The 15,531-nt window shown below is 56.8% G+C and overlaps 2 protein-coding genes across 12 annotated transcripts in view; both read right to left on the bottom strand.

The window, feature by feature from the left end:
- Positions 1 to 619: 619 nt before the first annotated feature.
- On the bottom strand, positions 620 to 7,346 carry HSP90AB1 (heat shock protein 90 alpha family class B member 1). Of its 3 annotated transcripts, none has more exons than XR_012659904.1 (12): positions 6,463 to 6,726; positions 6,084 to 6,290; positions 5,640 to 5,799; positions 5,324 to 5,457; positions 4,500 to 4,811; positions 3,930 to 4,095; positions 3,545 to 3,735; positions 3,115 to 3,262; positions 2,554 to 2,822; positions 2,366 to 2,436; positions 1,772 to 2,105; positions 620 to 1,244 (listed from the first exon to the last, which is right to left on the bottom strand). XR_012659904.1 is itself a non-coding variant. In XM_075089167.1 (12 exons), the coding sequence occupies exons 2-12, from the start codon at positions 6,610 to 6,612 to the stop codon at positions 1,135 to 1,137; spliced, it is 2,181 nt and encodes a 726-aa protein (XP_074945268.1). In that variant the 5' UTR covers positions 6,884 to 7,346; the 3' UTR covers positions 620 to 1,134. The 3 variants fall into 3 exon arrangements, 2 of the variants coding, with proteins under 2 accessions (XP_074945268.1, XP_074945267.1); XM_075089167.1 differs by lacking the exon at positions 2,366 to 2,436 and adding an exon at positions 6,884 to 7,346 and having other exon boundaries at positions 6,463 to 6,612; XM_075089166.1 differs by lacking the exon at positions 2,366 to 2,436 and having other exon boundaries at positions 6,463 to 6,612; positions 6,688 to 6,752.
- Positions 7,347 to 7,980: 634 nt separating this feature from the next.
- SLC29A1 (solute carrier family 29 member 1 (Augustine blood group)) overlaps positions 7,981 to 15,531 on the bottom strand; it is a 33,852-nt gene continuing 26,301 nt past the window's right edge. For all 9 annotated transcript variants that reach the window (XM_075089172.1, XM_075089169.1, XM_075089175.1 and 6 more), the window contains 12 exons: positions 15,025 to 15,107; positions 14,458 to 14,539; positions 13,796 to 13,962; positions 13,430 to 13,569; positions 13,087 to 13,221; positions 12,818 to 12,915; positions 12,353 to 12,443; positions 12,133 to 12,224; positions 11,883 to 11,991; positions 11,531 to 11,616; positions 9,600 to 9,799; positions 7,981 to 8,964 (listed from right to left, as the gene is read on the bottom strand). In XM_075089172.1, the coding sequence (XP_074945273.1) occupies positions 8,853 to 8,964; positions 9,600 to 9,799; positions 11,531 to 11,616; positions 11,883 to 11,991; positions 12,133 to 12,224; positions 12,353 to 12,443; positions 12,818 to 12,915; positions 13,087 to 13,221; positions 13,430 to 13,569; positions 13,796 to 13,962; positions 14,458 to 14,539; positions 15,025 to 15,053 (1,341 nt within the window). In that variant the 5' untranslated portion in view covers positions 15,054 to 15,107 and the 3' untranslated portion in view covers positions 7,981 to 8,852. The remainder of the gene's footprint in view (positions 8,965 to 9,599; positions 9,800 to 11,530; positions 11,617 to 11,882; positions 11,992 to 12,132; positions 12,225 to 12,352; positions 12,444 to 12,817; positions 12,916 to 13,086; positions 13,222 to 13,429; positions 13,570 to 13,795; positions 13,963 to 14,457; positions 14,540 to 15,024; positions 15,108 to 15,531) is intronic.

Raw genomic sequence — 15,531 nt, forward strand, 5'->3', positions numbered from 1 at the left:
TCAGAGGTGATGCCCTGGGCTTCTCTGTCATCTGGGACACAGGCAAAAGCCAGGGGGTGGCCAGATACTGCCAAACCCCACAGGGCTGCAGCAGCCCAGAAAGGACAGGCTGAAGGTGGGGGGAAAGGTGGAGTCTAAGAGCACAGAGCAACAGCAGTTTGGCCTAAGAGCTAAAGAGAGCCAGCAGCTGGAATATGGTCCTGAGCTGTCACTCCATCCCACCATGCTGCACTGCAAGAGAACAGGCAGATGGCTCCTGCCGCAGCTCCTGCTGCCCCCAGGGACACTCAGACCAGACCAGCCAGCAGCGGTGCAGGTTCGGGTCCTGGCACAGCTTGCCCAGCTGACACGTGCAGATTGGAAAGGTTCGTTCCCAGGCTGCAGAGCGTGTGGTGCTCTGGGTGGACAACTACTGCCTGCTGGAGATGACCCTGCCCACACAGCAAGTTGTGTTTCTCCGACCCACTTTGTGGTGGGGCAGGGAAGGAGTAGAGATCAGTTAAAGCAGGGCTCTGAAAACCAGTCAAGGCATGGGCGAGACCAGCAGCCCAATACCCTCAGGCACAGGCTGAGGCCCTTTTCTCTGTGTGGTAGGCATGAAACACAAGGGATCCTGCTGTGTAAACCACATTCTTTGATACTTTAATTCCAGTAGAACAAAACAACAGAACAACAACCAAACAATAACCAAGCCAACCAAAATAAAATATCCTACACCCCAGAGGTTCCAGGAGACAGCATCTCAGAGGAAGGGCTCTCCCAGGCCAGTGGAACAAGGGAAGTGTTTGATGCCTACTGGGAACATGGAAGACCCTATGGCAGGGAGACAGGGGAAGCCTGGTGCCTCCTCACCTCCACTCCCCCATCAGCTGTTTCTATGCAAGCAGAAAGACACAGAACAGACAGGCCCCAGGCTGCCTGAATAACTCACTACTGACAAACAGGGAATCACTCCTTCTTGCCCCTGCCAAAAAAAACACCCCAAAACAAAACAAAACAAACCCCACCAATCAAATCCAGAAAAAGACACACCACCAAGGAGTCAGTAGCAGCTGGTGGGCAGATGCCCTCCTAAGCAAGCAGACATGAGGTGGGCAGAGGCCTAGCAGGTGAGGGAAGAGGATTCCTCCTACTTTAGTCTACCTCTTCCATGCGGGATGCATCTTCACCTCCCTCCAGAGCGGGGATTTCATCAGGGACAGCTGCACTGGGCTCCTCTGCAGTCACGTCATCTTCATCAATGCCTGGGAGAGGGGAGGGAAGGAAGAGGTGAGGCCAAGTGACACCAAGTGATCCCAGAGGAACATCTCCCAGAGCAAAGGGTGCCTCCGGCCCAGACTGCAGGACAGGGCTATTAGCATCCAGTACTTATGCCAAGCCACAGCACCTCCTCATTTGCAGTTTTGCCTAAAACAGCCAATTTGGAGAAATAGGTTGGGTGCAAGCACAAGCTATTTCACCAGTAGGTCACACCCCCCATGGCAGACTTTTGACATCACTGTGAAGAAATGAAAAGCCTCACCTTGTCATCTGAGCAGCCTAGTGGTGGCTCCTAGCCTTGTGGAAGACAGGACAGGCCTCTTAGAGCCCTGAGCCCTCCTAAAGCACCTTGGTCTGTCTTTCCACTTGCCCCTAGCCATCTTACACAGTCAGTTCTGCACCTCACACCAGCATGGCTCCCTCACTGGCCTCCCCCCTTGCCCCAAGACAGCTCCACACTAGCCTGCCCAGCTAACCTGCTTCAGGCCTGAGAAACTGCATGGGCACCTACCAAGCCCCAGTTTGATCATCCTGTAGATGCGGTTGGAGTGGGTCTGGGGATCTTCCAGGGAGAAACCAGAGGACAGCAGAGCAGTTTCAAAGAGTAGCACCACTAGGTCTTTGACAGCTTTGTCATTCTTGTCAGCACCAGCCTTCTGTCGGAGCGTTTCCACAATTGGGTGGTCAGGGTTGATTTCGAGGTGCTTCTTGGCCATCATATAACCCATGGTAGAGTTGTCCCGCAGTGCCTGAGCCTTCATGATGCGCTCCATGTTGGCTGTCCAGCCATAAGTGCTGGTGACGATGCAGCAGGGAGATGAGACCAGCCGGTTTGAGATGGTTACCTGCCAATGTAGCCAAGGGTTAGCTGAGCAAGGTCCCTACGCGCCCTGGACTGGGCCCTGCCACAGCACACAGGATACCCCAGGTCTTTGTCCCAGGTTCACCTGGCAACAATCCAAAGCAAGCAGAGATCCTCTAAGCAGCTCCAGGACTGCTACACAGGCCAGTTTCAACAGCTCAGCCAGCACCTCCAGCACCCACTGCACGTTTCCCACACTTACCCTCTCCCAACAAAGCACGTATTTGGGTCAGTACCCCTCACCTGCAGCCTGGCTGCTTAGAGCAAGACGGTGCAGTGCATGCGGGGACCTCCAGTCTCCTTTAGCGGCTCCTCTGCAGGAGATGAGAGGCATGCATTGAGCTGGGGCCCTTGCCTGCATCACAGAGGGTCTAGCCCTCCTCCCTCCAGCCCAGCACACTGCCCCAGGCTGAGCTCCCTGCTCATCTCACCTTCTCAACCTTTTTGTCCAGGATCTCCTTCATGAGTTTGCAGAGGGTCTCGAACTTGGCCTTGCTCTCCTCCATCTTCTTTTTCTCCTCCTCATCCTCGGGCAGCTCCAGCCCCTCCTTGGTGACCGACACTAGGGTCTTGCCATCAAACTCCTTGAGCTGCTGCACGCAGTACTCATCAATGGGCTCTGTCATGTACACCACCTCAAAGCTACGCTTCCACACACGCTCCACAAATGCTGAGTTGGCAACCTGCTCCTTACTCTCCCCTGGGTGTAGAAATGAGATGTCACCAAGATGTAGGAGCTAGTTACAACAGGGCAAACAGCGTCAGTCACTCAGAGCCCCCAGCATAACACTGGCTGCAGCTGGGGCTCTAGACTTGGCAATCTTTCCCCAGCCCCCAGGGGTGGGCTGTGACTCAGCAGGGAGGGCGTGCTGAAGGCAGCAGGACCTACCTAGTAAAATTTGCTTCAAGTTAGGGCTGGTGCTTTAAGTTAGGGCTGGTAGATGGGTAGCCTGGCCTCTGCTTCACTCAGGCACAGAGGAGCTCTGGCTCACCTGTGATGTAGTAGATACTCTTCTGGGTCTCCTTCATACGGGACACATACTCTGAAAGCGAAGTCACCTCATCACCTGACTGGGATGTGTGGTAACGCAGCAGCTCTGAAAGGCGCTTTCGGTTGTTCGAGTCCTCATGGATGCCCAGCTGAGGGCAGAAGAGATGTATGAACTCTCCAGGATGGGACTTGCATGCACTGCACTTGGCCACCCCTGAGGCACAGCCATCTCTGCCCACCCCTTAACTACTTGAGCCCTGGACCTAGGGCAACCAGAGGGGCCAGCTGCTCAAAAAGGCTCTCCGGGGCACTTTCGAGATCCCCTCTACTGTAACAACCCACATAGAGGACACGGAACAGGGATGAGCCTGCTCCTCTAGCAGACAGGTCAGGAGCCCCTCCCTCCTCCAGCTAAAGGGTGCCCAGCTCACCTTCAGATTCTTGGAAAAGGCCTCATAAAATTTCTTGTAGCTCTCTTTGTCCTCTGCCAGCTCGGAGAAGAGCTCCAAGCATTTCTTCACAATGTTTTTGCGGATCACCTTGAGGATCTTGCTCTGCTGGAGCATCTCACGAGAGATGTTCAGAGGCAGGTCCTCTGAGTCCACAACACCCCGGATGAAGTCTGAGTAGGGGAAATGAAAACAGGAGTCAGGTTAGGAGTTCCAAGCTTCATCACAGGAGGAGAAGTACTAAGACACTGACTGCTGGATGCTGACATGAACTAGTGCCTCAGCCAGCCACTTTGTACTGGGAGCAGTACTACAGGCTGTGGAGGTCCCAGCTCCACCTTGGGAGGCTGAGGCAAGGGGTTCTTACTTAGGTACTCAGGGATGAGCTCATCACAGCTGTCCATGATGAAGACACGCCTCACATACAGCTTAATGTTATTCTTCTTCTTCTTGTTCTCAAAGAGGTCAAAAGGGGCACGGCGTGGGATGAAAAGCAAGGCCCTAAATTCCAGCTGCCCTTCCACGGAAAAGTGCTGCGGAGCAGGAAGGAAAAATAGCTGCTGTGGTGCTACCCTTTCCCCCAAGACCTGCTGTGGGCAGGCTGAACTGCTGTTCCTCAGCAATGGGGCCGGTAGGGGGGCACAGCAGGGTCTCTAGCATCCAAGTGGCTGCATTTCCCCCTCCTCAGCCCCACTGCCCCCGATGTGCCAGGGCTCTCCGGCATCCAGCAGGCCTGGACAGAGGAGTCATCTTCTCTGAGGCCCAACACCCTCCTGTCCTGTTTCTGGGCTGGCACTGCCAACCCCACCACCTGCACGGGAGTCGCACCGAGTGGCCTAGCAGCCTTCAGCCCTGTACTGAAGCACAACCATGTGCTGGCTCTGGCTATGGACTGGGAAGTGGCCCTCTGTCTCTCCCAAGGTGGCCCAGCACCCACCTTAACAGCCAGGTGGTCTTCCCAGTCATTAGTGAGGCTCTTGTAGAACTCGCCATACTCCTCCTGGGTGATGTCATCAGGGTTGCGGGTCCAAATAGGTTTGGTCTTGTTCAGTTCCTCCTGGTCAATGTATTTTTCCTTTATTTTCTTGGTCTTTTTCTTCTTGCCTTTGTCTCCTTCCTCCTCATCAGAGCCCACATCCTCGATCTTGGGTTTCTCCTCATCTTTGGATGCTGGCTCTTCCTCTTCCTTCTCATCTTTCTCCTCCTCTGCCTCATCATCACTGATCTCTTTCTCACGTTCCTTCTCCAGCTGTAGAGAAATTGACAAGGAAGAGGCAGGGCCATGAGCTCAGGTTTAGCCCCTGGCAACCATTACCAGGAATCCTTTTGCTCCCAATGAGAGAAATGGGTGTCCTCCTGATGTAACACAAGGCTCAAAAAATGCAACACCTGAAACTAGGGCTTCTCCTGAAACCAGCCCTCAGAGACCCTCCACAGCTCATGCCACCAAAAGCTGTGTCTGAGAAGATGAGACAAGGGGCAGGAAACCCTCCCCCCTCCATGGCTGGCTTAGGGGACCTCCAGCTGCACAGATTAAGTGCCAGAAGAGTGGCTGGATACCCACCCCCTCCAGTAATCCCCAGCCTCAAATCACCCCTGGCCACAGAAGCTGGGAGCACCACTGCTCAATACCAGCAGGCAGGAGCTATGGAAGGGAACAGAAGAGACTGTACTCTGCTCTTTTCTGGGCTCCTGCACCCAACACCATCCACCCCTGCCTCCAGCTTTCCAGTGGGTCTGCACAGTCCTTCCCTTACGTACATAGAGTGTGATGGGGTAGCCAATGAACTGAGAGTGCTTCTTCACCACCTCTTTGACACGCCGCTCCTCCAAGTACTCTGTCTGGTCCTCCTTCAAGTACAGGATCACTTTGGTGCCACGTCCGATGGGCTCATCTACAGTGTGGGGAGAGAAACATTAGCATTTCAAGGCACAGTGTTAAAGGGCAAAGAGCAAGTGGGACCAGCTCCTTGAGCCTTGCTGTTATGTGACATGACAATGCAGCCCAGCCCTAGGGAACACCAGGAAAAGGGGAGCTTCTAGCGGAGAAATAGGCTTGGTTTTGTACAACACGTACCACGGTCAGTCCGGACAGTGAAGGAGCCCCCAGCTGACGACTCCCAAGCATACTGCTCATCATCATTGTGCTTGGTAATAACAACCACTTTCTCGGCCACTAGATAAGCAGAATAGAAACCCACGCCAAACTGCCCGATCATGGAGATGTCTGCGCCAGCCTGTGAAAGCAGAGAAAGCCTAACAGACCAGTGATGAGAGGGGAGATGTCTGCGGCTGATTTGCAGCAGCAAAGAACTGGGTCAGCATGCAGAGAAAAAGGAGCAAGCACCAACTGGCAGCCAGCCCTACACTCAGCTCCCCCCTGCTGCTGGAGAGGTGAGGAAGCACACGCAGATGGGCCAATAGCTCCCACAGCAAAAAATGGCAGCCGGGCTGGGGTTATACCCCAGTGAAAGCCTGTGGCCCAGGACCTAGGGAGCCCATGCAGCCAAAGGCAACCCACCTGCAGGGCTTCCATGAAGGCTTTGGTACCAGACTTGGCAATAGTGCCCAGGTTGTTAATGAGGTCCGCTTTTGTCATCCCAATGCCAGTGTCCACCAGGGTAAGCGTGCGGTCCCGGAGGTTGGGGACTATGTCGATCTTGAGGTCCTTACCGCTGTCGAGCTTGGAGGGATCTGTCAGGCTCTCATAACGGATCTTATCCAGAGCCTAGGGGAGAGGGTGATGCTCGCCACAGCCTCCCTGCCCAAGAGCTGCCTCCCTCCCCGCAAAAGCTTCGCGGGCCGCCCAGGCCCTGGCCTCTCCCCGGGCACCCACGAGGGACATCAGCCTCCCCCGAGCCCCCCGGCAGAGAAAGGAGGCGAGCAAGGCCCCAGCTCACGTCGGAGGCGTTGGAGATGAGCTCCCGCAGGAAGATCTCCTTGTTGGAGTAGAAGGTGTTGATAATGAGTGACATGAGCTGGGCGATCTCCGCCTGGAAGGCGAAAGTCTCCGCATCCTCCTCCCCGTGCTGCTGTACTTCCTCAGGCATCTGCAAGGCAACCACAAGCCCGTTACAGCGGGGGGTAACGGGGGCGCCCGGCCCGGCCCGGCGCAGGATCCTCACCGCGTCGGCGTGAGACACCGGCGAAAGAAGCACACCTCCCCACAGCCCCCCTTTATAGCCACGGACGTCGCACCGCCCGCCGTCTCCATCCGCCTTAAAACGGCTATGTGTACTCCCTCCGCCTCAGGGCCCCCACCACCCCAATGAATACACCTCCCCGCTAGCCCTGCCTACCCCACCCGGCCCTGCCGGATACCGTTGGACGCCGTACAGGCCGGCCCCGTACCGCTCCCCGCCCTGGGCGTCGCGGTAGAACAGCGCGTGGAGCCCATCAGTGTTGCCGTTTAAGGGCGGCGCCATGGCAGAGGCGGGCGCGCAGCCTTCAGCACCATGCCGCTGCTGGGCCCGCTCCCCCCCACCGCCCTTCGCCGCGGCGCTCGGACGGCCGCGGGGACCACGGCCCTCTGAGCGTTGCGGCGAGGGCGGCAGCGGGCCCCGGCGGGGGACTGTTCCCTCGGGCGGCGGCGGCGGAGCACCGTCGCGAGTGGATAGTGGTGCAGTGACTGCTTCCAGAGGTTTCCACAGGGTCCCGGGCGGCGTCCCAGGGCCTGGGCGGGAAACCGGCGACCCTCACAACCCCAGGGGTGCCCCCTTCTCCCAGCTCCGTGCCGCGGTTCCCCCCGAGGCCGAGCGCCGTGTAGCTCTGCCGCCCTGAGGCTGGGCGTAACCGGGGGCCCTGGGGTGCGTAGTGGACAAGATGGCGGGGACGGGCTGTGGGGATCGCGTCTTGCATGCGCTGTGTACAGTGTCTAAGGGCAATATAATAAACCTCATGCCTTATCCTCCTCATTGGGCACACGGGCCTGACCGGTAAACCAAGCCGGGGGTGGGATGAGGGGACGCGGGCACAACTGTTGGCTCTTGGTGCCTGGGGATGCCGAGGCGATGGCTGTGGGGAAGGGTGGTGTGTGGGGTGGAAGCCTGCCGGCGGGGTGGTGCAGTTCCCCCCCAGGAGCAGGAGGTGGCACTCCGGCTGTTCCAAGGAAAGCTCCCAAGTGCATGTGCTGGTCACTGCACCCCAAAATGCGCAGGTGTATCCCCTCCTTCTCAGCGGTGCCGGTGGTCCCTTGGCGTACCCCGAGGGCAACACCCCCTTCCCACACTGGTCGTGTCCCCGTAGCGGAGAGCTGCTGGGCCTGTGTGTGCAGAGGACGCGCACGCCACTTCGCCGCCTGATGCTGGCTACAAGGGAGCCCAGGGATGCTCAGAAAACAACGGTGCCCACTCCCTTCAGCCCTTGCTCCACCACAGCCCTCTCCCCTGTCGTGATGGAGACGCACACATACCCAGAGGGGTGTTTTAGTCTTTTTATAGAAAAATGCAACTCTACTGATATATTTATGCAGATGGGGGCTGGGAAAGCCAAGGGAGAGGTTGGGCTTCCCCTGCAGCACAGGCAGGCAGAGAAGGTAGCTTGGATCGGAAGGGAGCTGCCACCTCTCCTCTTGCACCCCACAGTGGGACCTCCTGTTTAAGAAAATGGAAGAATCACCAGGAAAAAAAAAAAGTAGGGAACAAAGGCAAGGAGAGGGGGAGAAGGTGGGGTGTGGAGACCTCTTCCTCCTCAGCCTAGCCACAGTGTTGGCTCTTTCTGTGGTGGAACACAGATGTCCACCCCCGGGATGCTGCTGGGTAGGGGGATGTGTGCCTAGCAGAGTGGGGATGGCAAGGCTGGCTAGGGCTCTCCTTCCCTTTTCAAGTCTCACCAGGAGGAGAGGTGGTGTGGAATGTTTCCAGGCCCCCTGGAAGGAGAGGAGAGGACAGCAAGTGCCTGGATGCCTTGGGGGCAAGGGCAAGAGAAGAAATAACACTGGATACCGGCCTCCAACTCTGTCAGAGGGGAGGAAGCTGAGAATGGATCTTGGCCTTGAGCTGGGGAAATTACACAGCGTGGGAGGCGGCTGGACTTCTGCGAGATCCCGGGGGTCTTGCGCGCGCACACACACAGACACACAGCGTGGGGAGGGAGAAGGCACATAGGCCTGAAGGCATCACACAGCTGATCGTGGCAGGAGCCAGGCCAACCCTGCAGGAGTGGAACGTCCCTGGGTGGTGTAACGTCTGCCGTGGCAGTGCAGGTGTGAGGTGTGAGCCGAGGTGTCCAGGGCCTCGGGGGAGAATGCAGAGCCATCTCTCAGTGTCCCTACACCCTCCGTGTGCCTCCGCTAGATGAGAATTCGGAACAGAAAGGAGACAGCAGCTCCTAGGGCTAAGCCCAGTGACAGGAAAAAGGCCATGATGGCTCCAGCTGTCTCTGCTTCATGGGCAAGCACTTTCCTAGGGGAGAAACAGGTGTCAGACCCATCCTCAGGAACACATGCCCCATTCCGGGCTGTGTGTTCAACAGATAGATGGGAGGAGGCCACAGAGGAGCCAGAAGTTGTGCTCCTCTGCAGCAGAGGAACAGCAGGAGCAAAACCACCTTGGCTCTGAGAGCCTGCCTCCACATTACAAGCTTGTAAAGAAAGAAAAAGTGCCTCAGGCAGGCTGCCTGGAGGATCCCAGTCCCAGGGACTCCTGCCCCCACACGCTGCAGCCTGCCTGGCTGAGCCCCAGCTGGGGTCCTGTGCTGCCTGTGCTCCTGTGCTGGGCAAGGCGGCTCACCCTGCTGTGGGTGCTATGCCATGCTTTGTTCCCCTCCAGATCCCCACTGCATCCAGCACCTTCCCCAGCATGGCAGATAGGGGAAACTGAGATATCAAGCAATAGCTTCTTCATCTCAGATATGGAGGCACAAGGCTAGCAGATGGGACGCAGGGGTTGCCTTCCCTGAGGTGGTGTGGCGATTCCGCTCTGCGCCTGCATCCCCTTCTCAGATGCCAGAGTTGGGCAGAGCCAGACTCCAGGAGTCTTGCTGGGGCTGGCATCTGGGGGTGTAACCAACCCTTCCCCTGTCCCCAACTCTTACTCACTTGGGCCCGAAGCACATGCAAAGGCTGGCCAGGTAGCCATTGGAGACAGAGAAGAAGATCATGAAGATGATGTACCAGGCGTCATGAGAGAATAAGACAGGCAGGTATTGACGGGGTTGCACATTGCACAGCATGAAAAGAGGGATAAAGACGACACGGAGGGCCACCATCATTGGCAGGAGGCAGCTGTCCTTGCCGGGCTGCGAGAAAAACACAGGTCACTGAGCACCTGAGAAGTAGACTTTCCCCATCCTGCAGCATGCTGGCAGGGGCTATAGAGAGGCTGTCCTTACTGCACCAGGGCTGCAGAGGAGCCACAGGGACGGCAAAGCTGCTGAGAGATTTTCTGTGCTGCAACAAATCTCAGCATCCCCAGCTGCTGCACTAAGGACGTCCTACTAGGTCTGTAAGTCCTATCCCAACCGACTTGGAGAGCAGCAGCACTAGAGCCAAAATACTGAGCTGGGCTTGTGAGTGACTGCTAAGCCCTTGCTGGAAACAGGCTGGCAGGAGAGCCTTGGGTACGCTTACACAATCTACTCCTGCAACAACCACTGTGCAGGACAAGGCTGGCTGAGGTAAATCCCCTCTGGCACCTCAGGGCCTGCAAACTGGGCTTTAACCAGCTCTTCAGCCTCCTACGCCATCCCCCAGCCAAACAGGGCAAGATCCAGCAATCTGGGAAAGGGATTACACTGGGGCTGTTTTGGACAGTGCTGGGAAAGGCACAGACTGAGTTATGGTCTCCTTGGATCCTAACAGAGTCCCTGGCCATGCGAGGCTAGGACAATGAAGGAGGCACTGTCCCACAGTGTTGTCTCTGCAGCTAGGACAGAGGCAGCCCTGGTATGAGTTGTGCCTGGGTCCGTCTGGGGTCCCCTCGATGGAGTACCAGGGTTACAGATGGCAGGGCTCACTGGCCTGGGGGGTCAGGAGAGACCCACAGCTGCCTTGGGAGCTGCCTGGACTGGCGTAGCCATGGGACGCTTCATGAGCACAGGAGAAGCTGAGGTTAGGCCAGCTGCCCTGTGGGAAAACCAGCAAGGGCAGCAGCCTTTCCTGCTTAAGGAGGAGAAAAGGAGTATGCGGGGCCCCAGCCAGGGAAATGAGACCCGATCAGCACACAGTCAGACTTTCCACACAGCCTTGTTTTGGAAATGTCTCCCGCTGGGCCATCCCACCACAGAGGCTGAGGCCTGGACACCAGGCAATGCGGCTCATGGCCAAGGCTGAGGGCAGCCAGGAGAGATGGCTGGGGGAGAAGTGGCTCCAGGCTGTGGGGAAGCCAGGCCTGGACAGACCCCAAGGTGTGTGGTGCTGAGAAGCTTCTCTAAACAAACAGTCAGAACAATACAGGGGGAAATGGCTCTTGGGGGGTGGGTGAAGGGGCAGGAAGAGAGACAGACAGGACAGCCCCCTTCCTCACCCACCCCCTGTGACAGCTCCCATCACTCAGCTCCAGCAGCTCTGAGCTAGGCAGGGTAGATGAAAGCAAGGGGACACGGCAGGGGACAGCTCTGTGACCCACGTAGCTCGGCTCTGCCCCGCTCCCAGGACAAGGAAAGCAGCTGTGTCCTGCACAGAGACCAGAGGTTGCATTTTGGGCTGCCCTGTCTTTCACCCTCTTTCGCTGCCGCCATCCTGCCTGGCTGTTTGCATAGCTGGAGTGAAGGTTTGTTTACAAAGAGGCTGAAATGGAGGAGGCAGCTTGATCCAAGCCATGCTGAAAGAGGGGTGGGAGGAGGACAGGACGACACTGTGGTTCTCAGCTCTGACCCATAAATCTCTGCTTAGAACTTAAAGCCAATGCAGGAGTCGGCTCTGCACCTCCTTCCTGCTCCCAGCCGTGGGTGGCAGCCGCAGTGAGAGTCATGGCCGAGGGGCCTGGGGATGGAGATTGCCTGGGCATTTCCTCCCTGCCCCATGCTTACCCATGTGAAGAGAGCAGTGAGACTCCGTCCCATCCAGTCAAAGACATTAAAGAGCAGGAAGCAGGAGACAGGGATGAAGTATAAATCTGCAGAAGGGGGAGAAGGTCACTGATGAACCCAGGGTGCCCCAGGCCCTCCCGCCAATTGCGCAGAGGCCGTCTTTCAGGTCTAGGTCCTCCTGGTTTCCCACTAAGGGCTGGAATGGTCTCCCAGCCAGGCCAGCGTCCATATCCAAGCCATCATGCTCAGTGGTTTCCTCTTCCCCTCAGGCCCCTCAAGCCCCACTTTCTTTTCTCCTATTTCCCTTGTTCCCAGTTTCCTCATACCCCATCCCATCCCTGGCCACACTTACGCCATCTGTTTTCCTCTCCAAAGACAGTGGACACCTTAGCTGTGATGGAAGGAAAGACGCCGATGGTGACAGTGAAGACAAAGCAGACAGACACAGCCATAACCCAGAGCTAGGCAGATGAAAGAAAGAGGCTGGTACCAAACACAGGGCAAGAGACCAGTGCAGGGCTGGTCTCTCCTCATGCTATCCCACACCTGTGCCCATCCCCTGATACGAGGGGCATGGCAGGGGTAGTTGATAACTCACAGACCTTCTTAAAAATAGCAACAACCGAGGGCGTCTCATCAGGGTTGTGGATAGGGATGATCTTTGAGTTATTCTGCTCCACCCCATTGGGCTCATCTGCAGGGAGAGACACAAACAGGGCATAGCAGACCCCAGAGGGCTGAGATCTAACTTAATCCTTCTGTCTCATTCTTCCTCTCATCTCTTCCTCTTTTTCCTCCCTCTTTCTCCTCTCAGCCCCTCACCTTTCTTAATCAGGTCTCTCTTGGTCTCCAGCTCTGCATTGTACACACGGTACTCTGTCTTGTCCTTCATGGAGTAGTATCGGAAGAAATCCTGCAGAAAGACAGCCACAGAGAACTCATTCATGTGTGATGCAAGAAGGCTGCCAGGAGCTGTGTGGTAATAGCAGATATGGGCAATATCGGCAGATGCAACATGGGCAAAGTATTCCGTCCACTTATGTCCAATACTGATGCTTTCCTGCTCACCCAGGGGCTCCTTTCACAGTACCCCAAGGATACTGGGATATCTGAGGTGGGAAGTATCCCAGAGAGCTCCCTCAGGACAGGGGAGAGCTTGCCCTGACCCAGGAGGTGGAGGCTGGTAGGAGCCAAGGCTGGGCTGCCAGCGGGCCACAGTCCTTGTGCTGTGATGCGCAAAGGTCCCATGTCCCCACACCCTTCCCCACCAAGATGACAGAGTCTCACCAGGCGAGGCAGAAGGATGTAGGAGGAGATTGCCAGCACAATCGCCACACAGGCTGTGGTGAAGTAACCAATGAAGCTCTCTGGTTGCTGGGCGCCAACTGGGAGCACAGGAAGGGAGGAGATGTAGGGAAAAAGGAAGATGACGAGGGCTGAGGGGAGCGAGGCCCTGCTGCCATCTCCCACCAAAACCTACAGCATGACCCCGGCAGTCCCTGTTGCCAGCAGTGCTCTGGGAAGGCCCTGTCACCCACAGGGCTGGAATTACTCACTGGCAATACTGATGATCATCGCCAAAGCAGCAAAGATGCCAGCCAAGCCCTGCCCACTCATGATGGGAGCTGTGTAGCTGGCAGGCAGGAGCCCTGCCAGCCCAAAAAGGCTGCTCTGGAGGATGGCGCCAAAGGCTGCAAAGGGGAAAGATGAGCAGAAATAAGAAAACAACAGCAAGGATGGACTACACCTCCACAGGGAGCCAAGGCCCTCGCCCTGTGAGGGCAAGGCAGGTCCCCCTCCTCCTTGGCTCTCACGCATTGAGGTTCATGCTTTCCTCCCAGAGATATCAGCCCTAGCCATGGGGCTGTACCCCTTCCTTCCCCCTGCTGCCTCACTCACAGTTGATGAAGATGATGCTGATCATGGTAAAGACGAAGAAGGAAAGAGGCTCCATGGTGACCTTCACCATGATCGCAGTGACTAAAAACACCAGCCCAATGGCCACCAGGCTGCCCAAGATGCGGATCTGCTGGGGAATCCTGCAAGAGGGGGTCTCAGTGAGGAAAACCCACCCCCAAAAGCCTGTGGGGCTGAGGCCAAGCTCTCCCATGGGGATCCCAGCCAAACCCCAGCAGAGGAGACTGGTGTTTTGCCCTTGACTTGACTGAATGGGCTGCGGCTTGGCTCAGTGTTGGGGCAGGAGAACGGGCCAGGGCTGGGTGGCCCTATGGGGGCTGGCAGGGGCAAGGATGGGGCAAGGCTCACCGCTGGTGGATGAAGGAGTTGAGGCAGGTGAAGATGAGGAGGGGCAGCATGGAGCAGAGAGTCATGAAGTTGTCAAACATGGTCTGCAGGTAGTTGAAGGACATGGCAGCCTCACTGGTCTGGTTCATCTTTTTCTTTTCCGGGTCCGCAAGCTGATCAATGAAATACTGCAAGAGAAGGAGTCTGGTGGGGCTGAGGTGCTGGAAGGCCTCCCCCCAGCACACTCAGGCCAGCACACTCTTGTCCCCCTCCAGCCCCATGCCCAGGCCTCCTGCCACCTCAGCACCACTCATCCTACCCAGGCTACCCACGCTTTTGTCTCCTGTGTGCAAACACAGGAGCTCTATGCTGTGCCATGCAGCCACACCTAGACCACGGTCCCTAGATGTGACAGGGGGCAATTATTGTCATGGGTTGGATATTAGGAAAAGGTTCTTCACCCAGAGAGTGGTGGAGCACTGGAACAGGCTCCCCACAGAGGTAGACATGGTACCAAGCATGACAATATTCAAGAAGCAGTTGGACAACTCCCTCAGAGATATGGTGTGAATATGGGGTTGTCCTGTACAGGGACAGGAAATGGACTTGATGATCCTTGTGAGTCCCTTCCAACTCAGGACATTCTATGATTCCATGGGTAGCAGCAGGTGGGAAGCCCTCACCTTCCTGGCAGTCATGAAGAAATTCCATGGCAGCAGTGTTCCCAGGCCAAGGATGAAGAAGATCAGCCAGACAGCCTTGTACCTGCAGAGGGGACAGAGCAGTTTGGAGTGGGATGCTGGGCAGGGCAGGACAGTCGCTTCTGACTGTCCCTGACCCCACAGCAGGAAGCACCAGGAGGAGGAGGGAGGACAAAATTTTTTGCCCTGTCCCTGCCCACAGCCCCTGCTAGCCTGGGCTGCTGGAGGAGACATGGTACCACGGAGGGGCCATGGGAGGCCCTCCCTGGGAGAGTGTGAAGGCGGGGGGAGGCTGGCTGCTCCTCAGCATGTGGCACCCAGATGCAGTGTCCATCACCAGAGCTGGGAGGGAGTCATGCTTCCAAGGTGTGTCCCAGTGCCAGCGACTGTTTATAGCCCATTTGCTAGAGAAAAGCTAATGGAGAGAGCATCTCAGGGAAGGGACAGCTTGGTAGCCCAGTGAGCTTGCAAAAGAGGGGGTCCCCTGTCCTCCCTCACCTCCTGGTATCCTGGATGTGCCCCCACCCCTACACCAGAGCCCACCATTACCTATCTTGCGGCCCATCTCTTGCTGTCATCTTGTGTGGCAAGAGTCAGCACAGGTCCCAGTAAGTCTCGTGGCTGCTCTCCGTCTGGAAAGCAAACAGAGGGTTTTATGGGGAAGTGAGGGACACGGGACAGGCAGGGGCATAATGATCCGGCCATGCCATGGGGTAAGTGCTCCACAGTACCAGGAGCCTAACAGAGCAGACAAATGGTGGATAGCACAGCGCAGCAGCTTGGGAAACCTGTGGCTCAGAGTCATTCAGTCAAGGGCCGTGACACACGGCTTTATTCTGCTGGCCAGGGGATATCAAGCCTTCCCTCCAAAAGGGAAGCCACTTTCCTGAGAAGCCCAGGCTGCTCGACACCGGCTGTTCAGCTGCTCCACAGCAGACTCTTAAGGGATTTGTGAGCCTGCAGCATTCTGCCCACAATCCTGGGACTGTGAGCAAAGCATATGTGCACCAGGCTATGTCCACCCCCCCCCCACCTCCCTCCAACACCCAGAGCACA

The sequence above is a fragment of the Phalacrocorax aristotelis genome, chromosome 3 (assembly GCF_949628215.1).
Source record: "Phalacrocorax aristotelis chromosome 3, bGulAri2.1, whole genome shotgun sequence".
Classification (NCBI taxonomy): Eukaryota; Metazoa; Chordata; class Aves; order Suliformes; family Phalacrocoracidae; genus Phalacrocorax; species Phalacrocorax aristotelis.

What these genes read in the sequence shown, in the direction of transcription:
- HSP90AB1 (XM_075089167.1), bottom strand. Translation starts at nt 6,612, where the DNA reads ATGCCTGAGGAAGTACAGCAGCACGGGGAGGAGGATGCGGAGACTTTC. An exon ending in CCTTCATGGAAGCCCTGCAG is followed by an intron (nt 5,800 to 6,083) that starts GTGGGTTGCCTT and finishes CTGCTTTCACAG; the next exon opens with GCTGGCGCAGACATCTCCAT. An exon ending in CCTTTTCCAAGAATCTGAAG is followed by an intron (nt 3,263 to 3,544) that starts GTGAGCTGGGCA and finishes TTCTGCCCTCAG; the next exon opens with CTGGGCATCCATGAGGACTC.